General features: G+C 30.9%; 3 protein-coding genes and 1 long non-coding RNA gene across 4 annotated transcripts; 1 reads left to right on the forward strand and 3 right to left on the reverse strand.

Annotated features, from left to right (window-relative positions):
- Positions 1-8886: 8886 nt before the first annotated feature.
- On the reverse strand, positions 8887-10788 carry LOC112707876 (UPF0481 protein At3g47200). Its single transcript, XM_025759886.3, has one exon. The coding sequence runs from the start codon at positions 10461-10463 to the stop codon at positions 9204-9206; it is 1260 nt and encodes a 419-aa protein (XP_025615671.1). The 5' UTR covers positions 10464-10788; the 3' UTR covers positions 8887-9203.
- Positions 10789-11460: 672 nt separating this feature from the next.
- Positions 11461-13069, forward strand: LOC140174874 (uncharacterized). The gene is made up of 2 exons (XR_011864907.1): positions 11461-11763; positions 11837-13069. It is a non-coding gene; the product is annotated as an uncharacterized lncRNA (long non-coding RNA).
- A 149-nt stretch (positions 13070-13218) lies between these two features.
- Positions 13219-15872, reverse strand: LOC112707877 (uncharacterized). The gene is made up of 3 exons (XM_025759887.3): positions 14969-15872; positions 14606-14837; positions 13219-13687 (listed from the first exon to the last, which is right to left on the reverse strand). The coding sequence occupies exons 1-3, from the start codon at positions 15127-15129 to the stop codon at positions 13388-13390; spliced, it is 693 nt and encodes a 230-aa protein (XP_025615672.1). The 5' UTR covers positions 15130-15872; the 3' UTR covers positions 13219-13387.
- A 2748-nt stretch (positions 15873-18620) lies between these two features.
- On the reverse strand, positions 18621-24572 carry LOC112705440 (F-box/kelch-repeat protein At3g23880-like). Its single transcript, XM_025756270.1, has 2 exons — positions 23604-24572; positions 18621-18662 (listed from the first exon to the last, which is right to left on the reverse strand). The coding sequence occupies exons 1-2, from the start codon at positions 24570-24572 to the stop codon at positions 18621-18623; spliced, it is 1011 nt and encodes a 336-aa protein (XP_025612055.1).
- Between the last annotated feature and the right edge of the window lie 492 nt (positions 24573-25064).

Below are 25064 nucleotides of genomic sequence, written 5' to 3' on the forward strand. Positions count from 1 at the left end.
TTATATTTCTAAAATAATATCAATTTTATTTCATAAATTAACTCTAATATAAATTTTAATTCTAAATCAATTTAATTCTTAAAAATATAAAAAATAATATTCTAAAAACACTCTATTAAAAAGACTCTAAAAATTACTGGCCAAGAATTTCTCTAAAAACACTACTCTATTCAATTCATCAAGCTAAGGTACTAATAGCGATAGGATTTGGGTTGGGAGCATTCATCTAAATCAAAATCTTTATATGATAATATATATATATATATATATATATATATATATATATATATATATATATATATATATATAGGGTCACTCGTGCATGTCAGAAGGTGAAGAAAATCTAGTGGGATATATAGTAATTAAATTAAATTAAAATTAAAATTAAAAATAAAAATATTGTAATGTGCATTAGGCCCAAGAGGCAGTAGCAGGCGAAGTTAAAGCAAAAGTTGCATGGCCATTATTACTTCAAGGAACGTCCTTCGTTTCAAATAATTAAAAATAATAATTAAAAATGATATAGTATAACGATTCTCAAACATCAAAGAAAGAGGAGGCACTATTACGAAAAACTTGGTAGAGTTTCGATAAAGATAAGTAGTCGAAGTTGATGATGATGATGATGATGAAAGAGAATTAAGTCTTCGAGGTTTCAAAAATCTTGACCATCTTTTTTATTTTTCTTTTTCGCTTTCCTTTCTTTTTTTTTTCCACCATCTATCGTTACACTTCTATGGCTTTTTGTCTGTCATGTTCTTTTCCTTCCTCATTATCGTTGCATATTCTCTCACCCTCTTTGTGACAAATTAAAGAAAGAAAGAAAGAAGTGATAGATAGAGAAAGGGTAAAAGTAAATAAATAAGCCTTAGGATATGAATAACAAAGAGGGGGAAAACATGTGGATATTAAGGGTTAAGTTAAAGTGATTCTTAAAATTATCGGGCAGATCTAAAAATTTTATAAATAACGAGGAGAAATATAAAAATTTGTATAATCAAATATTATATTATATATTAGGTTTAGCTAATATGTATTTTTTAAGTACATGATAAATTTATTGTTAGGGAAAAATTTTAAATATTTTTATTTAATAAATATAAAATAAATACATTATTAAAAACTTAAATTTTTTTATATTTTTAATAATTTTATTTTTGTTTTGTAACCTTAATATATATTCTGGCACAAGATAGATAAACCCTTATATATTTAATGACGTTAGTTTGACCTATAAAAATATAGTTATTAGTGAAAAAAAGAACAACAATTAATGAATGCTAAATAAAGAAAGTTATGACTGTTTTTGGTTGATTTTCTTTGGCTACCAAACATTTTCGTTTTATAAAATATGGATACAAACTGTTTGCTAATTTTTCTCAATTAAAAGAGGAGGAGCTCAACTTTTATTTCATGAATTTAATAAGCAGTTGTTGTGTGATTCTAACTCTTTCAAAATTTTAATTCGATTGTTTTTCAACTAGTGTATGTTGAACGGTTCATTGATGATTTGGTTATGAGTTTATCAAAAGATTGATTATGCTTGGTTCATCCACTATTATGGTTAAATTTACTCTGTTAATATTAAAGTGATGCATTTCAGTGTTACAGTATTTTTATAATATTTTGTTCTTGTTTATAGGTGTTGTAATGGATATAAAATGAAATCTGCTGAAATTAGCATAAACAATATTTATTGTAACTTTTTTGTTTATTGAACTATGTTATATAGTTCGTAGTTGATATTTTAAAATTTTGCATCAACTAGTTATCGAAATATATATAATTCGTTCCAAAACCGCTAAAATTATTGTCCGATCCACACCTCCTTTAAGTTCAAAGGAAATTTATGGTCCCTGTGCGAGTGTGCACCCTTGAGTTGTTTAATTTCTTACTTAGTCATGTTGCTATTAATCTCATCCTTACATCATCATATAACAAAAAGCGATGTTAATAATAAGGTGACTTTATCTTTAATTACAGACATTAATCTTTCGTTAACTGCTACAACTTTGATCAGAACACATTATTAAGAGCAGTTGTTTTCATTAATTAACTTTTATGTGCTATACATATCTTGCATGATACTATGATATTTCTTATTAACTATTATTTTTGCAACTCTATGAGAGTGCATGTAAGAAATGAATTTGAGAATGGTGCAGGAGGAGTATAATTTTATATCTGTCGTTGGAAGTAGTATAATTTTATTTATGTTATTATGATAATTATGTATTTTAAAAGTAACAAGTATAGTTTAATGTTATTGCTCTGGTTTTGACCAACTAAGGTCAATTTTTTACTAATTTATTATAGTAAAAATATATTTTTTTTTACAAATTAGTTTCTATCAATTATTCATGACCAAATTTTACTTTAGATAACTAATGGAGACAAAGATCAACGTGCTAATGAGGCTTTCGCTATAATTAGGATTTATAAACGACCGATTATGCCAGTGATTCTTGTAAACCACTGCAAAATTACATGCCTGTGTTCTTAATCGTAATGCTTTCAAATCGTTGGTACGCGATTTTGCGACGGTTAAAACCGCCACTATTTGGTGTTTCTCTTGTAGTATTATTCTTTCTTTCTCATTCTCTTTTGTCTTTTCTAACTCCAATTTATTCTCTCTCTGCCCTATTCTCAATTTGTTCTGTTTACAAGAGAAGCAGATTGAGAATTATCAATTTTGAGTGAAAGTATTTTATAAATAAAATATTATTAAAATTTTAGTGTTCACAAAATAGAGAAATTTTGGTACATATTACAAAAATTTATATGCACAGCAAAAAATTTTCGATACACAACACAAAAAATTTTATAGGACCACAATTAATTCATCTAACTAAAAAAATATATTCACAACAAAAATTTGTATTATGTGTGAATTTTTATGCTATATTAATAAATTTGTGCTATATAAAAATTTGTGTTATGAATAAAAATTTGTGCTATATTAATAAACTTTTTTTCTATTCAACAAAAATTTTTATGCTACAAAACGCAGAAATAAAAACTGTAAGCGCATGCGTAATTTTTGTTTTATTCGACTTGTACCAACTTGGTTAAATTTGGTTAAACAATAGTCGTACGTTTAGTATTATTACTGAATCTATTAGCATTTTATATCATATAGTAATTTGGACTTTCCAAGTCTCTCTCCCTCTGGGAGAAACATGAGAAACTAAAGAAACGAAAAAGAGAGTGCTAGATAGCTAGACAGATAGAGAAGAGGTAAAAATAAATAAGCCTTAGCAATAAAGTAGGTGAATATGTAAAAATCTCAAAAATTAAAATTTTATTTGTGACAACAGCTCAATTAAAGTGAGTTCAATTTTATATAAATTTTATTCGTAAGTTAGAAATTTAAAATTTAAAAAATATTTTTTGTTGATATTTTGTATAGTCTATCACTTTTTGGATCTCAAATAAGATTAACTAAAGAAAAACAAGTTAAAATTTGAACAAAATTTATATATAAATTTAAGGATTAAGAAATTTGTGAGAAATTATGTGAAAAAAAATTGTACCATTCACTGCTGAATCTCTTAATAAAAATCATTCTTCCTAATATATATAATGCTAATTAATCTATCAGATGAATTCAATATATATGATCAAATGTAAAATAATTTTATAAGTATATTTAATTATATAATATTAAATTAATAAAAAATTTATTTTTTTACGTTGATTATATAAATAGTTAATTAGTCATCTAAAAAATAATATAATTAAGCGATTATATAAAATATTTTACATTGTCATTATATTAAAATTAAACTCAAATAAAATATATTTAGATATTTTTTGGAGAAATAAATACGATAAATAAATTTTGACATAGTATGTATTAATAATAAAAAATAATAATAATGAGTTTACCTAAGGTAAAGTCTTGCAGGAGTAAAAGAAATGACTCCCATTTTTCTTGGGGAATGGTAAAGAAGGCTGTGAAAGCAAAAAGAAAGGTGAAGTGAAAGAGTACTAATTCGATTCTCTCATTGGGAAATGCTTCTATGCATGACCTTATCATGACCAAACCCCATAAACTCCCAACGTATACATAATCATGCTTTCTACTTTTTCTTTTCCTTTTTTATTTTCAAAAAAAAAAATTACTAGATACACTATACGTACATATCAACAGATTAAAAAATTTTAATTATATATTATATTATAAAACGCAATCTAAGCTTTTGTGTTTTTACTAGGTACGTGTACTTGTGCATCAGTCCATGCATGGGCATGTAGTTCTTAATAATAAATTTTAAAATATTCAATATGCATTTAGTGTATATGAATTAATATATATAGTTTTCTTATATATGCACAGCAGCTAGTATTTTTTTTATAGATGTTTTGAGATTTGTCTAATATCTAATTACAAATTAATTATATTGATAATTAACGCTGGATATTAAAAACCTAAAAATTTATATATGTATCTATGTGTTGTAAATTTATTTATTTATTTATTTAATTTTGGTTGCATGCACGTGAGTTGGTAGAAAGATATTGTGAGTGACGCCATCAAAATGACAAAAGTTTCTCTTTTCTTTTACTTTTTAGGCCTCCAATATCTTTTATTAATATGCTCTCTGGGACTCCTCAAATGTCCATGTTCTTTTATTTTTATTTCAGGTTTTCTACTCAATCCGCTCTAATATATTTAGTGCACAAAATGCAAGCTTCATTATTAGGTTTAATTCTCCCTCCTAATTATTCTGGAATTATTTTTATAAAATTGAAATTTGAGAGAGACTAAAAGAATAGACCAATATATGAAAGAGATTACTAAGAGAGATCAGAATAATTCTTTCAAATACTCCAATAATTTTACTATATAATAATATAATTATATTAATATTTCTCAAGTATATATAATTGAGATATTAATTCATATAGGTAGTCGGACACTTTTTCTAAGGATTGATGGGGTTTATTTGTTTTGTTAAAGAGGATGAATATATATCTCACTAAAAAATTGAAATATTTAAAAACTTCAATTTGTATATTATTTGCATCCTCTTAAATGAAGAATAGTTTAGTTGTGACAAAAAATCCTAGCCGTTTTTTTACTTTATGTTTAATTGATGATAATCTAGCTATTTTACATATTATTTCATTATTCAGACTTTATTGTTCTTCACCACTTATTATTATTATTATTATTATTATTATTATTATTATTATTATTATTATTATTATTATTATTATTATTATTATTATTATTATTATTAAATATTCTTTTTTTTAAGATAGAGAGACTCAAATCTGCGACCTCTACATGAATACGAGAGACTATGTCATTTGAGCTATAGTTCAATTCGTTGGGTAATAAATATTTTCTTTCTATATTATGATTCATGTTTTCTCATTTTTATTTTTTTAATAATGATAGACAACAGTTTCATAAAAGATTATAAAATTATGATAATTAATTTACTTTTTTAAAAGGAATTCATATTTTTATTTTATTCTGTCCGTTAATTAGGATAATATTCATAATTAATTATTTAGTATACTTATTATTCATGCATACTATTAAATTACTTTTTAAATTTTGTAATTACAATAGTTATATATCTATAAAACATAGTAGCTAGCAAGTGTGATAGATGAAAAGAGAAAAGAGACCTAATAAATTTTATTAGAAAATATATATTCCAAATATTTTTTTTCATATGTATTTAATTGTACTTGCCTTTCTGGTTTATTTTCTATTTCAACTTTTAGTATGAGCAAGCATGAAAACATAAGATATTAAATTAGTTAGTTACTATATTGTTATATATATTCTAGGAGCGAGAAATGTTAGGTGAATAAGTGTTTTTGCTTGCAACTAAGTTTTTAATCAAGTTTTCGAAAAAAAAAAAAACTACATGTTCCTTTTTTTAAATATTAATAATTTATAAATCAACACAGAATCTTGTGAAAATAAATACAAAAATTTCTTAAAATCAACAGAAAAATAAAATATAAATTTCTTTAAAGTCATATAATTTTTTAAGAATAATACAAAATTGTCAAAAAATACTTAAAAAAAAAAGAGAGTAAAAAAAGAAGGATAAAAATGCATAAAGGAGAGAAAAAAAGGAAACAATCAAGAGAGAAAAAAAAAAGAAGAACGAAGAAGTAAAGAGGAGAAAGAAGAGGGAAAAAAAATTCAGCAGCATAGAGAAGAAAAAGAAGAGGAAGAGAGAAAAAGGCCAAATAAAATGTGTTTTTAGGTTTTTTTAATTAATTGATTGAAAAAATTTATTCACTTATATAGTATAGAAAAATTTTTAAGTGTATACTAGTATTTCAGTAATTTTTAACTGTTGATTTTAATTATAAAAAATATATATAATATATATAATTAAAATTAATGATTAAAAATTATTAAAATAACGGTATATCAAAAGATTGAATTACAAATATTTTCTGGAGATATCATGCTAAGAATAGCTAGGATTTTCAGAAGAAGATGCCATTCGTTTGATGAGAAATAAAAAGGAATATTGAAAATTCGAGTGGCTGAAGCTGAAGCAGCTACTTTCGGAGCGCGCCCCTGATAATTGCGTCGTTGTATCTGGACTGTGAGGACTCTCAGCCACATGGATTGGATATATTTAAAAACTTTTTTATAGTATAATCTATAACGACACATATCATTTAAAATGTTTTAAAATATCTGAAATAATATTAGATGACAATACTTTGCTACATATATAATACAAGAAGAATTTTAAATATATGAAAAATACTGAAGTTGTAATAATTTTAGCTATTAATTTTAATCATAAAATATGTATATAATTAAAATTAACGATTAAAATTATTGAAATTTAAATTTTTTTATAATATATTGAAATATAAACTTACACAGAAAATAAATATTTGGTCCATTCAGTTTGACTTGATCTTTTTTTTTCAAATTATTTTTGAAGTTGGATTTGGATTTTAAAAAGAAATACTGTTAAAAAATGGATTGGGTTTGCATGTAGATAAACATAGCCCATATTTAATCCTAGTATTGGGTAAAGAGAATGGGCTATATTTGGTCATATTCAAGGGGTTATAATCCATGAAAAAATAACTGTATACCAAAAAAAAATGAAAAATCCAGTTAAAAAAAATCTGTTGGAAAATCTTTCATTCTTTCTCACAAAAGAGAAAGGGAAATGATACTCTAAAAAATTTGTATTTTGAAAGATATAGATGATAATAGACTCTCAAAAAATATAAAAATATAACAAAAATAACAAGAGATAAGATATATGTTCTCCAAATAGGTTTTATATATTAGATTTTAATGATTTTTATTATAAGAATAAGTAAAAAAAATGAGACATTTTCGTTATTAAAATTCTAGCGATCGAATTTTGTTTTTGTACATTTCAAATAATTATTCAAATATTTTTACATAATTCATTTATTTCTTATTTCATTGTCAATGCAAATGAGATATGTTTATGAATATAGCTAGTGTTTAAAGACGAATTTTTTTATTTATTTTTTATATTACAAAATTGAAAACAAAATGAAATATAGTTATTGTCTAAAGAATCAATCAGGAGTAGCCTGAAGATCCAATGGTTCTCCTATGCCTTTTTTCACCATGAAAGGCTTTAATATTACCTTCACAATTCTCTCTGTTTGCCCCAGAAAAAGTTTGAATTCGAGAATAGCTACAATTTCTCTATATTTGATTTCATATTTATAATAACTATATTGTTTATCTAATCTTTATTGTAATGGTTTCATGTTCTCTCTTTTATATGCACACAAAATGGACATAGAATGTCATGCCATTATCACTTCTGTTAGTGTTGCAAGTGTGAGGAGTGTTGAAGTTAGTCACACATCTAAGAAAGCATGGAAGAGTGAGGAGTTTATAAGATGAGAGACCCATTAACTTGACATCTTAAGGTTTTGAGTTAGATGTGGTGTCTTCTCATCTTATGTTCTCTTGCTTGATTCTTTCCCGAAGTGGCCCAACAACTTCTGCTGAAAACAACTCTAATTACGAGATATTCATACTCAATGTCAATGGTGATTATATTGTTCTTTGCAGTATCAATTGATTGTTTTCTGATAAATTAACATAATCACTCCTTTAATTTATTGTCTCTAAGACCTTCTAGTTTTAAAATCAATGGTGATTTAGCTCTTTCCTCTACATAGAACAAAATATTAGAGGTGAAAAAGCATTTTAATTTTAAAAGATGTGTTGCTTAAAATCTAGTGAAAAAATGGTGAGAACAGACATGAGCAGAGAAACTTCATGGCAAATCTGGAGAACTCAGAACCAAAATGTGACTTTTCTACTTCTCTTGAATCAATAACAATATAACTATAAAGCACATACCTTATACTCTAAGAGGAATGATTCATCCCTCTAATTTGTGAGGTGAAGGGAAATGAGCTAAATTTCTCTCATTAGAATATATTATATATGCAAGAACATGAAAATGCTGAATATACAATCTCAGCCAACATAATTGCAAACATCAAACCTTTGATACCTTCTATGAAGATTGAAAGTACAAACTTAAAATAATGCTGCAGTATATTTTGGTTTGGCCAATGAGTTGCTGCATGCATAAAACAAGATTCAAATTCCCAACACTTGCTCAAGCAGACTAGTGAGCTAACTACTAGACCAACCCAATGAGCTTGTATCTTTTCATGTTTTGCAGCCTGAGACAGTTACACATTAGAAAATTTAAGTCTCCATACTTTTATATATAACTGGATATGCTACTTGAATTTGAAACATCATAGAGTGTCAGGTATGTACTATTTTGACTTATATTTGTTATGTTCATATATATTTAATAAATAAAAGGATGGGTTAAGCATGTTACTGCAATACTGCTCATTAACAATATAACATGATCAAATGTATAGATTTCTATTTATGTTACCAAACAACCTGGGATTGCCATGGTGGAAGGGTCCAATGGAAACAACCTTGGGGTGTAAGCATCATCGTTAAGGCAGCATTCCATGGTCACGGATGATTTCAATCATAACTTGATTGTGGTCCATGACCATGGTCGAACAGAGGAGACAGAGAAATAAGATGTGTATATATATAAAATAAAGAAATGAATAAAGCTAAAAGAGAACTCTATAAGGCTTAAACTCGATGCAAAAGCAAGGTTCAAGTACATGGGTGATTGTGTCACCAGAATTCAATTGTTTTGATTTTATTTCGGCACAACCTGTAAGATAGAACAAACTGTTTGAATCAAAGAGAGGATTAGGAGTAAGAATCCAGCAATGGATGCAGCAGCTTGCCATGGAGTCCTGCCATAATCGCGCCACAAGGTAGCTTTCATTTTATGCAAAGGATCTATGCAGAAAAGATCCAAGTCTCTGCAAAGTGTATAGTAATGCTCACTGAAATTCACATGAGTAATGTTCTTCCAAAGACCATTGAACAAACTGGCAACAGAATCAGCATCCCCTAACCAATTCACCAATATTCCCTTTTCAACCAGCACATCCACATCCCTACTAGTGTTTATAAGGAAGTCCAAGACAGCAATATAGTCGGTGAAGTAGGCCTCGTCCGGGTAGTGGCACTGCTCCAATGCCATCATGTTGCGAAACAATGTCTCCGTCCAATCCTCCACTCTCAACATAGGGATCTCAAGAACCTTCTTCCCGGAGAATCTCAAGTCCATTGCGCAATTGCTCTTAGTGTTCACATCAAATTTAACTCCTGCATCAACCAGCTCGGTAGCACTCTTAAGCTGTATCATAGATTCATTAGTCCTACCCTTGGTGAAAGGTAATGATTCCAAAGGCTTCAAGTAAAATACTCTAAGCAGATCAGTGAAGTGTTCTATCTTAACATTATGAGGAGTCAAATTAGAGCTATTGTAGTACCCGAAATAATCAAAGGTAAGATCAAGAAATGAATGGACCTTACCAACACCAGAATGATTGAAAAGGTCCTCAAGAATTGAGAAAGGAATCTGATTTTCAAGCAACAACAAATCCAATCTTATGTTGGTTGTCAACCAAGGTTTCCATAAGAGGGTATCATCCTTTGACCAATCCCCATAAAAATGCCTCCAGAAAAGTTCAAATATGAAAGTACAATCAACAAGCACTACTTTGACAAGTTCCTCAGGTGACAAGGGAATAATATCGGAGTAAAAACGCCGGATGTCGGGTTCGGCCTGCTCAATTCGGCTGACAAAACTGTCCAAATCGAGAGTTGTGCCGCCGGCTCGCTGGAGGAACTCGTTGCAGTATATAAGCTTGTGTCTCTCCATGTTTTGCAGCCTGGTGCTGCCATGGTGGAAGGGTCCAATGGAAACAACCTTTGGGGTGTATGCATCATGGTTGAGCCTGCGGATATCAAAGGGCACCTTGTAAATGCAACATTCGGTGGTCAATGGTGGCTCTGCACCCTGCAGCATCCTCCTAATATCATTCATAACATGATTGTGGTCCATGCTATTCAACTAAGGCAAATCGATAACTTGAAAGTGGAAAAAAGAGTGAAGAAGCAAACAACTAGAAAATGAAAAGAGCTGTGCAGGTGAGTCCATTGACCAGACCAATAAGTTTTGGGGTCGAAGAAAAGACAGCTTAGTTTTCAATCTTCATCCTCTTGTGGTGGTGTTGCGTGTGGGGTCTCTCTAATGGGGTAGTATGGGAAGCACACAAACAACTTCTAAGGAAGTTTCATCACACTATTATGATTGATTCCATGTTTGACTGAAATTGTTATTTGAGGTTTTATTAGTTCTAAGTAGTACTTGAATGAAACCATCAATATTATCTGAATATTGCAGTTTGATTTTGTACACATATAACCTTTGGTGTATGTAATTAATTGTAAACTAGTAATTTACCGGTGCAATGCAGTTTGTATATATTTATAACGATTTTTCTAATATATATCCTAAAGACATCTTATTTTAATGTTATTCATTAAAATTTTTGTTATAAAAAACATACAAAATTTAATTTTTTTTATATATTTATTAAAATAAAAATTTTTAAATTTTATTCTAATAATAAATAAATTTAATATATGCTTTTCTAAGATATATGTTAATTAAATTCTATTTATAAATATTGATTAGAATTATTAATAATTGATTAAAATTTACAACTTGTTGCAACAAAATATATATTTATGTTTGCTGGAAAATCAAGTAGTGGGTATATTGTTGTAGGATTTGGCAGTTAATAATGCAAAATAATTGTGATGGACTAAAGATAAGATGAGGTGAATAATATGTTCGTTTAGTAGTGATAAGTACTTTCTTTGTGATGAATAAGAAGAGGCTATTAAATGATCATGAAAGACAATAAAATATAAGTATTGAACAAGAAAAAAAGGAGAAAAAAACCTGAATACGGAGAAAGAGACATCTTAAAATATGTTGAAACTATCTCCTTGAATCATTTCAAGGGGGACTTTTCATGTTAATGTTGTTTTGCTTTGTTCATGAGCCTTTATTCCTCCTAGATGTCTACCACCCTTCATATCAACAGCTTACTTTACTACCATTAGATTTTACTATTCTAGTGTTTTTGTTTTTTGTTATTATTTTTATAAGGGAACATTAGATTTTAGTCTGAAATCACTTCAACATTCCAATTCTTGTTTTCCACCCCAAAATCATGTTGGCTATCTAATTGATATGCATTTTCGGATGTTCAAATAACTCGGTCTTATTATATGTCTACAGAGACAGGGTGAAACTCTATTGAAAAGAAAGGTTCAACTGTTCAAGCCTAGAGGTAATTATGCTCCCTAGAATTCAAAAACAAAGTAATATAATATAAACTTATAATTTGACTTGGCTTGCTGCAGAATTTGAATGACAGAACAAACTGCTTGAATTGCCGAGATAATTAGAAGAATAATTCGAACAATGGATGCAAACATTTCAAACTGTTGTAATAATTATGCCGAAAAGCAGTCCAAAAAATATCTATTAAAAAAAAATAACCAAGTCTCTGCAAAGATGGTAGTAATGGTCAGTAGCATTCACATAGGCAATATTCTTCTAAACACCATTCAAGAGCTTTCCAACAGAATCATCATCCCTCGGAAGGTTCACAGCGCTTATAAGGAATCCCAGTTCAGCAACATATCCAGTGAAACTAGGATTCGTTCGGGTAATGTCACTGCTCCAACAGTATCAAGTTGCAAAACAATAACTCAGTCCCATCTTCTGCTACAATCTGCAGGATCCCGAGAATCTTGCTCGAAGATGTCAAGTCCATTAAGCATTACCACATTTCCTCAATGATTGCTCCAATAGGTTTCAACCAAAAAGCTCTAAGCAGATCAGTGAAGTAGTTTACTCTTATGATGATATCATTGTCACCATTATAGGGAAAACCAAAACTATTGAAACACTGAAAATAGCAACAGGAAAGTGGAAAATCACACCTTAAATAATCTGTTGTTAAAAAGAAAGAGCCACTTTCTTTAAATATAACATCAAGCATCCCATACTACCCGATGTGAGACTTTGGACACCCCATAATACCCAACTCCCTAACATAATGGTGCCTCCAAAAGAGCTCAACAATGAAACCAGAATAAACTAGAATCACCTTCACAAGCTCCTCCTGGGTGAGATCAAGTGTGTTGAAGTAACAACATCGAACATGGGGTTTGACCTATTCTATGTGGTGAACCAATGTCTAACCTGAAGTTGTCTCAGCTCAATTCAAGAATTAGTCGCAGTCGCTTCTGATGCATGTTTTGGATACTGGGGTTGCAGTGGTGGAAGGAACCAAAACAATTTCCTCGCGGGGTTAAAGCATCTCTGTTCAGCCTATGGGTAATTGGGTATCAAAGGGAACCTAACATATGCAAGCATTCACCGATGGCTGGATTTTCCCTTTCTTTCATCTCCTTAATGTCAATGATGAGTTATAATATGTTGTGGTCATGCTTCTCCTCTAAATAATGATCAATGTAGCACTGTATCCACTGATACAGGTCACAGATTAAATTAGGAGAAATATTTATATGCTCCTCGTGCACATTTTCCTCGTTAGATATTACCATATTACACCATCTTTCTCTTTACTACATTAATTTCTAATGCATCTAATTGTCCACTGCAATAGACTAGTTTATTACAAAAATCAGTTCATTGGTATTTAGTCCAAAATAAGTAACTGAAATCAGCAGAATAATAGCTTTTTATCAGTTAATTGACATCTCCCAAAAAATAATTTGCTAAACAATCTATTTTACACATCCAAGATAACAACAAATCCAAGTACAAGAATTAAGGAAAACTAAAACAGCAATCATTCTTGAAAAAAAAAAAAACTGAACTATATGTTCCAAAATTAGTTTGTGAGAAATGCGTACAATTTGGACTTGTCAACATGAGCATGCTTATTTCAGCTTAGATTTAGATGAACTAGAAAGTGGTCTAGCTGTTGACTGGGCACGTGCTGATAATCTATTAGCCTTCTTCAAATCATACTTTACAGATGCGAAAGCACAGATCAAGGCAAGAATCATCGTTGGATAGACATAGGCAGCTTTTGAAGGATCAGTACTTACTGGTTTCCCCAAAACTCCTTCCTTGACCAGTCCCCAAACTATAAGAAGTGTCCCGAACATGCTCATTTTTCCGGGTTTTAGGATACCCACAAGTGATCCTGCCACTGAGAAGTAGCTTCCAGCAAGAACCTGGTAAATAATTGATGCATATTAAGAATAAAGAGCACGAATAGAAGAAGCATAGCAGCGGAAACCTAATCAAGAATGGGAACGATATATTACAACTAAGTTAATTGGAACATCAAGTTCGTATTTAATTAAATCATCATTGCACACCCTGAGAAATTAAATTCCCAACATGGTCCCCTTTTCCAGGACTAACTTTTCCAACTAACTTGAATGAGATTCAAAATTTCAGAACTGATTCGTCCAATGACAATCATATCATATCATATGGTTATGGCCTTGCTAAAGTCAAGAAAAAAGGAATAGCAAAATGCAAAAAGCCAAGAAGGGGGTTAAAATGGACATGAGGCCATAATTATACAAAGGAAAAATATTATTTGGTATGGAATCACATTCACACATCTGCACAAGAATTTAATAATAACTTTACTGGAAACAAATTGATACAGACATGCAATCATTATTGTTATAAAGGTAAGAATCTTTGATTCAAACATCTACTTTGCTAGTTGAGGTTTTGACGTTGAAAAGGGAATGGTTCAATAAAGATTTGATCCCCTCGTGCTCAAAATGAAAATGACATTAATAATTATTTTAGACATGAGACAATCTAGATCAAGTTTGACTACTAACTATGAATTCATCACCTCTAAAATACACTCTAACGAGTCTCATCTTACAAACACGAGTAAGATTAGATGCTGATCTCTTTACACAAACAATGTTATAAATGGCTAGTAATTTTTCTCAAATATCCACCTAAGATTTGGTTGGCCTTTACACTCAATTTTGTTTCGTTTTCATGGCAATAACATTCCTCCTAACTACTGAGTAGCACATCAATAGCATCACTATTATCACCCAAAGAAGAAAAAAAAACATACGAAATGATGAATTGAAAAGGCATAATGATTAACTAACCTCCAAGCGTTGAAGATCAGTAACAGCAGAAGCTTCCTTAACATTGGTCAAGTTATACAATTCCAACAAATCACCCCATTTTGGAACAGTCATGTTATGGATGAGTCCATTCACAGCAGCACCAGGGAACAGAAGAGCCTTCACAACAGGAACAGGGAATATCTCACTCGAAATCAACTGCGACGATGTCACGTGCAATGGCGTCGTGCACGTGCCAGATCTGCAAGTCACCCTGCACCACAACCAAAATATAGAATTGAGAATCTCAAACATGCTCAACAACACTGTTAACTGATGTCATCAAAATTGGTGCCGCAATTTCAATTCAAGAGGTAGAATTTTAGGTTTTTTATGTTATGGTACCTGAAAAGAGGGATCTGAAAGATGATGAGGACGAAGAAGATGCGTGCTGCTACAGAGGATATGTTATTTGTCCATGATTTCGATGATGATGATCGTGGCGGTGGTGGTGGTGATGGTGATGTTGATGACGATGATTTGGATACGACCTTGGAAGGGGGCATGGTGATGGCGGCTGTGGAAGAAGATGGAACGCAATGTTATGGTGTGGCGGTTACTTTCCGTTCACAGTAACCAGCCCGATGTATAATAAACTATGTCGCCGGCGGTGTATTTTGTATATATTTTTTTTAATCGATGGATAACATTTCTTAATTAATTTTGTGTATGAGACTGAGTTGGAATGGACAACTATTGCATTATGTGTTCTAATGAGTTGTTTAATGAGTCGTTTCTTTTTTTTTTAATCAATTTTTTAAAAAAAAATTGAACGGGTATTTTTTTTGGGTTTTTTAAGGAATAATTATTAAATTGGTATTAAAAAGATTCATATAATTGAGAAAATAGTACTTAAAAGATATTATTGACAAAAAATTTTTAAATAAATTTAAAATTTAACAAAAACAACCAAACGTTAATTACTTCCATTTTTGTTAACAAAAGATACTGAATAAAATGGTTGTTCTTCCTCTATCGCCACCTAATAATTCTTCGCCAATTCTTTTCTTTGTCATTTTTTCGCTCTTTATCTTAGCAATGATCTCTCTTTTCATTCAACTACACTGCCGAATCTATGTTTATTTTTGGCCACAATAACGAGTTTCACACTTGTATGAAATTAACAACTAATTCCTTCAATCAGAGAAATTCTATGATACTGATGGTGGTTATAAACATTACATGCTTACATGTGGTGTGATTGTTAGATACTGAGAGTTAAAGATAAATGTAAATACAAGACTACGGCATCTGTGAAGTAATTCCATAACTTCCATTTTGATTACTTTGTGGAGAATAAATAATTAGAAGATAATTACTAATTTATAGATGGTTAGGTAATGGACTCCCGTTCATATAGTGGGTTGTTTGATGTTGGTTAAAAGGTAAATAAAAAAATAAAGAAGGTCTCAAAAAATTAAAATAAAAAAAATCCTGAAAAAATTTCAAGTGACTAAGTGAGAAACACGAATTAATGAGAATCCTAGCCTAAATGTATACTTTTTTTTGGTAGGGATGACAATACCACCTGAATCTGCGGGTATCCACTCCACTCCTATCCATTCGGAGCGGATAATTATCCACCCCACATCGGGGTAAATTTTTAGCGGGACGGGGTCGGGTTTAGGTAATACCCGTCCCTACCCGCCCCACTATATATATAATATATATAATTTTAATATATAATATGTATAATATATGTAAAATATTAATAAATGATTAACAATATTATATCATATTTAAAATTTTTACTTTAATTTATGTAATGTATGTGATGATAGTTATATAAATTTTGAAATTTAATTTTATTTATTGGATCTTAATAATTATAGAGGCGGATAGGACGGAACGGGTTAGGGTTCAATGTTTTACTACCTGCGAGTAGAAGCGAAACGAGTTCTATGCAGATTGTTGTACGGCGAGGCAGGGTCGGATATAGCAAAAACTCGCCCCTCAGACAGGATCGAATATAACAAAAACCCGCCCCTACCCGCCCCATTACCACCCCTATTCTCTGGTGACTCTAGTGAAACCACTGCACTTTGAACCACTATTTCCTCTCATTTTTAATTAATTTTTCTCTTTCTCTTTTTTTTTTAAATAAAATATTTAAATACACAAAAAACATTCCAAAAATTACATTATAAACCACCATTTATTCAAAAATATCAACAAATAAATATAATTTATTTTTTAAAATTTGAATAATTTGTTTATAAAAAATATTCATAGAAATAAATAAAAATAAACATAACTTCTTAGAATTGATTATATTTTATGATAAAGTATATAAAAAAAATTTATTATATAAAAGTATTAAAAAATATAAGAGTTATATTTAAAAAGAGACCAACTTCACAAAATTTTTGTTATTATTGTTGTTTATTTTTCTTTGTTTTTATTTTTAAATAATTATATTAAATTATACACAAATTCTAAATTTTTTTATAAATGAATCTTTAAATTTAATAGTAATATATATTATCTGATTAATTTATAAATAATATAATACTTTTAAATTTATAATATATAGTATAATTGATTTACGGATCTTAGTCTAATTACTATAATTCTATTAATAAATCCTAACCAAAAACAAAAAATTCTATTTCTACCGTACTTTAAAAAATATTCTTTCTATTCTGGAAAATCAATGATTCCATCTAAAACAAAAACTGATTGCCATCCCACATTTCATGATATGCCTATTAAATTAAGGAAAAGTAACCCGAACTATCTTACTAATTTTTATATTTTCATCATAATCATGAATCAATATAACAATAATGATTCCCTTCATGCCACATTCATTGGTAATGTTAAATGAAACAAAGACCCAATAAGTTATCCTTTATGGCCCTTATATGCATTTCAAAATATAAAGTTCCTACAGCCCACAAATCAATGGCCCATTACTCTAACACCTAATTATAAAACTAATTATTGTATATCGACCAAAAAAAACTAATTACTGTTTAATTATTCTCAATTGCAGAATGAAATGCTTTTTCTGTTCCGCTCTGTCTCACAACCATTTTCACCCCCCACGCGTCGTTCTTTAATATTGCCATACGAAGTCAGCATACTATACTAAAAATATAGAATTTTTCCTTCAACAAAACTGTCCCAGCAATTTTATCGCTGAAAATTTTTTTGCTGTACTTTCAAAATGCCAATCTTTCCTACACAAGTAAAGTCCATCAAACAACACATGCCCTCTTTTTCAATATAATGAAATAATTACTTCTATATGGCTACACAATTTCACATTCTTTCCTACACAATTTTACCTATACCTTCAACACATAGAATTTTAAGTTGAGGTAGAAAACCAAAACAACATTTTATAACATCATGTAGTATATTATATCCATTTTTCTGTATTTGTGGCTTGTGTTTGTGCACCTCAAAATTGCCGTCGACAATGAACAATTGCTTCCACACCACTCGTATCGTGGAAATGGTAACAAAATCAAAGATTTCAAACTCGGTAGGGGAGTGAGGCAGGGATAGATCCAATATCCCCCTATCTCTTTGTGATTTACATGGACTATCTATCACAGTACATTGAACAAGAAGTGGAGGAGAAAAACTTGAGTCCTATAAGGGTAGGGAGGAATGGCCCCAAAATTTCGCACCTCATGTTCGCGGATGATCTCTTGCTATCTGCGGAAGCTTTTGTCAGCCAGATTACTATAATAAAAGAAGTGTTGGAGAACTTTCATGCCATTGCAGGGATAAAAGTCAACAAGGACAACTCCATCATAATTTTCTCCAAGAACACAACAACCCACATCAGACAGGAAATTACTAGTAGAACGGATTTCAAGAAAAATAATGCTTTGGGAAGATATCTGGGGCCGAGCTATGATAAACAACAACAGAAAAGGAAAGGAGAACTTTAAAACAGTTATCGATAGAGTTCATAGTAAGTTGAAAGGTTGGAAGAGCAACTTCTTATCCCTTGCGGGAAGGATCACCTTAGCTCAATCAGCCATCAGTCCCAGTGTAAACTTCGAGATGCAAAACGGAAGGGTGCCTAAAGGAATATGTGAAGAAATTGAAAAGATGTAAAGAGGATTTATTTGGGGAGACAACGGAACTCAAAGAAAATTTCATGCAATAGGATGGAAAATTCTCTGCTCCCCCAAGCATGAAGGGGGATTGGGCCTAAGAAAACTAAGCGTTATGAATGACGCATTTCTTATGAAGATAATCTAGCAACTTAATAAAGAACCAGATTCTCTCTGGGCAGAAGTCATTAGACACAAATACTGTAATGGCAACAGACAAATCATACAACCAAGAGCAAGAAGAACGGACTCACCTTTATGGAAAGAATTAGTCAAAGTTTAGCCAGAATACAAGAGGGACACGTTTTGCCAGATTGGGGATGGACTCTCAACGAACTTCTGGCGAGATCCCTGGGTAGAAGATATAAATAGCCTGCTGGAATTCGCAACACAAAGCATTTCAGACACTGAATCCGCTGTTTGGGAATGGACCAATGACAAAGGAAAATGGGACACTAGCAAATTAAAGGAATACTTACCGGAAGATATTGTGGCCAAGATCACGGCATCTCCACCTCCATCCTTATACCAAGATGAGGACAAGATAGGCTGAAAGCACACGGAGGATGGTGATTTTTTCATTGGAGCTACATACAAAGGCCTGGAGAAATGGACAAAACCCCAACAAAATGATTGGACCAAGATATGAAAATGGCAAGGGCCTCAGAAGGCTAAAACGCTAATGTGAAGACTTTTACACGACAGATTGCTAATAACCAGAGAAAAGTCCACACCTTTGGTGGTGATGACACATGCCATAGTTGCAGAACTCAGCTAGAAGACACTTTACATGCTTTCAGAAATTGTCTGATTGCCTCAAGCAACTGGATGAACGTGATAAAACCGGTTGCTGTGCAAGTTTTCTTCGGAACCAATTTGAAGGATTGGATCACTCTAAACCTCAACAATCAACTAGGAACCTCACCAAATACAGAATAAAATGACACTTTCATCATCACATGCTAGAACATGTGGAATTGGTGAAACAGAGAACTTCATAAGAACAGTTATCAAAGACCTCCCAATGCAAGCAGGGAGATTTTAAAAAGGGTGCGAGAAATTCGTGAAGCTTTTGACAAAAAGAAAATCTCACCTTTGAAAACTCGGAAGGAAACCATCCATGTGAGATGGAATCGGCCACCATCAAATTGGATCGCGCTGAACACAGATGGCACTATGGAGGGCACGACGATGAAGGCGGGTTGCGGGAGGACTCCTCAGAGGCAGCGACGGGAAGTGGATTGGCGGCTTCTCCTTCCCCATCGGTCGTTGTTCAGCTTACAAGGTTGAGTTGTGGGGCATTATGAAATGACTAGATCTGACTTGGGCTTTGGGAATAAGGAAATTAATTATACAGCGTAACTCTCAAGCTGCTATATCATGATTAATGGTAAAAAAGATCTTAACAAACACCCTAGTACCTTGATCAGAAACATTAACCAGTGAAAAAAAAACCTTGAAAATTTCTTTTTGTAAATATTTATAGGGAGAGAACAGATGTGCTGATTACCTAGCTCGGAAAAGTCTAAACTTAGACTAAGGCTTTTATTTTTGGGACCTGCCTCCTAGAGAAGTTATTAGCATCTTAGCTGATGATGAACAAGGAGTTTCTATGCCCCATTTAATTTGTATTTAGTCTTCTTTTAGGCTTTGGCCGGATTAATCACCAAAAAAAGAAAAAATTTATGTGTATCATTGACCGAGAGGTTTGAGAACTTTTTAGAAAGCTCACTAATGTTGGTTTCATGGATGGTTTGGTTTGTTTTGATTTGGTTCAGGTTTGGTTGCCTTTTGATTTGAATTTTTTTTTTGTTATGTTCTCCACTTCTCCATGCTATTCAGGTAGCTCTCACCTCCGCGCTCGAAGCCTCCTTTACCTGTTGAACCGCCGCTGAAGCTTCGAGGTATTTATAGCAGGTTCTACTTTAAAACCCAAGCCTATTGACTCTTAAAAGCATGTTTTCACCTTCTCTTGGTGAAGTCTTTCTAGCACTGCCAATTTTGTTATTAATGCTATCAATTATTTATCTCAGTACTATATTTATTTTCAATTCCAATTTACTGCTTTAAGATAATTTGTTTTATCTTCTTCCTGTTCTCGTAAAATATTTCTTTTAACACTTTTTTTGCACTGATGACAAATTGTACTGGGTTTAAGATAGCAAAGCTGAAGTTTAAAAAAAAAATTGATGGAAAATTTGTTGTTGATGTAACAATTAGCATTTTTTAGCTTTCCAATTTCTTCCTCAATATAATATAGTGATTACCCCACCCCATTCTTGTTAAACTCATTATAGGCAATGTATAAAAAAATTTATGACAAGGCTGTTTAGAGAAAGTTCTCTTTGTTAAAATAATTAATGACTGTTCATTCTTGGGAAACAAGGGCATGTAGGAAATGCAATCTTCAAGTATTATATAGAGGCTATTGATGATTCGGATCATAAACATGGCAAGGTAACAAAACTATTAAATAGAGGTGAATGTTGATCATGAACTGTTCAAATACTGCATTTCAAATTGTAGGTGCTTATGTTATTGTTAAATTCTGGATGGTTGAGTAAAAATAATAATGAAAGACAAGATTGCACTTGATCTCATTAAAGCTTAGGTTGGACTATAAATATAAGAAAGTTTAAGAATAGAAAGATGTTTTCAACGTTCTGTTTTATAGTTTGATTCAACCTTTGTCTTTTAATTTATGTTTTCATCCCTAATTTCCTATGGTATTCCCATGTATGTGGAGTAAGGTGGTAATTCAAATTAAACGGTATATTAGTGTAATGTTCAATATACTGATCTTTTACATATGCTTTTTCTTTTTCAGCAATATTACAAGGTCAATAAATATTATATATATAAGTCAATACGATTTACATTGATATTTACCAAAATTTCCACACATAAATCAATATTTAAAAAAATTTGGTATTTGTTTTCGCCAAAATTGGTAAAAATTGCTGCCCCTAAGATTTTTCGAATTTCATAAACTATTATATAAAGGCATGCAGAAAGAATTAAAAGGAGTTGTTTGGATTTATAAGATGAGGTGAAGTGTACCTTTTTAATGAGCCTAGATTAGTGCACCATAAATTGTGATGCTTGTTTGATGAACATGCCTACTAGAAGATGCATGCCATGCTTGTATGGATTTTTTTAGCAATAGCAGGATATACACTATTAATCGAAGTGTTTATCATGTGATTCTTTATTTTGATTTGGATAAAGAGACATGGTCGGGAGGCAGTATACTCACTTATGTGTCTTGAGAAGCTAGGGGGTCCTAAGAAATTTACAAAGGTATTTAAGTTGTGAATTGTGATTTTATTTTCAGGAATATCCATGTATCTGTTTCAATAGAAGGAGCACATTACTTGCTGCTTATGCAAAAGAAAACAAAATAAAAAATTTTAGACACGTTTACTGAAAATTTTAGAAAAGTAAGTTGCACTTTACATTTGTTATGTTAAGCCTTGAACATTTTAATGTACCAAGTCCAATTTTAATTGATATAGAGCTTGAATCGCAGAGACAATGTTCTCAATCTTTAATTTTGTTGTAATTTATAAAATATTCTGGTGTACTATGAATATAATAATAGAGTTAAGGCTTGTCTTTTCTTTTTAAGGTACTGTTATAACATGGTACATTATTATTATTATTATTATTATTATTATTATTATTATTGTTTATATACAAGTTTGTTATAAAAAAAATACTCATAATTATGAGCAACTCTAAAAGGAGAAAAAAATTACCATGTGAATTATTTTTTTGAAAAATCAGTGAGCTACTAAGATTTAAGAGTTGCGTTTAAACTCGAAAGACAAAAATTAAATTAAATTTTACAAAATTGAATTATATCTCAATATCATATTTGATTTAAAATAAATATAAAAATTATGAATAAATTTAAAATTAAAAATTTAAATGAGAGTGTTAATCTTCCTAAACTTTTAACATGTACTTGAAATTTTTACTCTCAATTTTAAAGTTTTAATAACACAATCAAATCTGATGTTAAATTTCTTTCTTTGGTTATATTTAACAATAAATAGTAAAGAACATTATGTTTGTAACATCTAATTTAATCCAAAATTTAAATGAATTTTAAAATGAAAAAATGCAATTAAATTAAATTGAATTTATTTTAATGTATATTACTAGTTTAAAATATTTTATGCATAGAAATTTAAATTTTTTATAGAAACACATTCAATAATTACAGAAACATAAAGGATAAAACATCATCATCTTAAATAGACATAATTGAATCGTATTGTTAAGATAATATTAAAGTTTCTAAGCATGTTTAGTAAATAAATATGCAAGTATTAAGTCGAGGGTATAAGATAGTATGGAGTGATAAATTATTCTTTTAGGATTTTTTTTTATTATACAAAATTGCCAAATGAAAGTATGATATAAAACAAGTATAATTTTTCATCAGAAATAGGAAGAACATCAAATGAATTATCATAAATCCAACTGAAAAATAAAAATAGTACTCGAATAAATAAATTTGATAACATTATTAATAATGAAGTTGGTGGTGGACTACTAACGCTAGAAAAGTTTCACCAAATGAAGGTGCATTCAGGCTATTAAGAGACAATAGATTTAGGTTTTTGGAGCAATATTTTGGATGAATTGCTTTGAAGACCATTTGGTGAAACTAAACTTTCATGGTAAATATAAGCTATCCTAGAACCTATGCTTGGAGAAAAATGACGATAATTTTCCCGTAAATTTATGGTGTCGGGTAAATCTAAGCTACCATTTTTCAAATTACACAAAAATATTCTTAAAGACGGAGAAATGGCCAAAAGTACGTTATTTTTTGAGATGTAAAGAGATTGTAAAGAAAAACCCAAATTTTCGAGTTTCCGGTGAAAGGAAATACTTACCAATTTAGTCCAAGATTGAGCATCTCCGTATTCCTTCATCTGCCACACAATCCAGTGTTGTGCCTTCAAATGCTCACAACAAACAGAAAGACGGTTTCTCAAGATACATAAATAAGTCCTCATCCTCCGAAAATAATCATCATCTGAATTAGTATAAGGCAGGAGAAATTGATCATAAGTCTCTTCATCCAAGTCAAAATAAACAACCACCCGACGATTAACAATCCAATTAATAGTGCATACTCGGGAACTACCAAAAAATACCCCTTCCTTATTATCAGGCATAAAAGGCTCGTCAAATGGGAAATCATCAGTTCTTCTCCAGGAAGAAGTTGGTCCAAATGTATAAATTCTGGTACTAAATTCCAAACCAGATGGCACGTTCTCCATGATAATTCCAAGGAGCTTGTAGCTGTCACTGAAATGATCGTAACCAAAGCCACAAAGGATGGCTTGACCGCTGATTTGCGGGGATTGGAATATGAATCCGGTACAGGGGTTCCACAAGAAGCCATGTGTATTCTGGCCGTCATCTTCAAAAAAGCATAACAATCCATGGCAAGAACCAACGATTCTGTTGTAGCTTTGTCCACTAAAGTAATCGACTTTAGTAGGTTCAGAAGGGTTCTCCATTATTGACTGTACGGACAGAATTTCAAAACTGTTGTATCTGACACCATTGCCTCTGGGGGGCAAACTGTTGTAACAAGCAATTCGTAGCGAAGTCAAGCTTGGATCGCGTAAGCATGAACGACGAAGGTGCTTGCGGGTGAAGTCAGGGGATGAAATTAGGTTTCTCCATGATCTGCACACGCTCCTTAGGGAAACAAGCGTCCTTGCCGGAAGCCTCAGCAAGATTTCAATTATCAACTCCTCCGGAAGGTCTGGCAGCGGCGGCGTTCTTGCGGTGGCCGTGTGACGATGGAGCGGTACCAGCCCTCTCGACGCGTTCTTCTCCGCGTCATTCATAATTACGATCGGTAATGTCGTCGTTTCAGTTTGAGTTTGTGTTGTATTCTATTTATATTAGGGTTTTCATGTTTCAATATCATCTGAATGGATCTATGGACGGTTTCAATACGAGATCAAAATCACAAACCGCCGATCCAATTGAGGTTTGGTTTGGTAAAGCTTTTTGAAGATGTGCTTGTGCTTTTTAAAAGCTCAAGCTCCTCATTTTGTGTTTGGTAAATCAAAAAGATCATGTGCTTGTGCTTACAGCTTTTAAAAGATTGGGGTACTTTTGAAAACACCTAGGATAGAGCTTTTCAAAGTTGGCTTGTGCTTTTCAAAATTTAAAAGTCTAATATAACCTCATATCTTAACTAATTTTCAAATTTAATGTTTGCATTTATGTCTATTATAGTATTTTTAAATTTTAAAAGCTATTTTACCAAACACAATTGATGTTGCTTATGTTTATTAAAAGTTGTTTTTGATTTGATTTACCAAACATAAATG

Source organism: Arachis hypogaea, chromosome 8 (assembly GCF_003086295.3).
Source record: "Arachis hypogaea cultivar Tifrunner chromosome 8, arahy.Tifrunner.gnm2.J5K5, whole genome shotgun sequence".
NCBI lineage: Eukaryota > Viridiplantae > Streptophyta > Magnoliopsida > Fabales > Fabaceae > Arachis > Arachis hypogaea.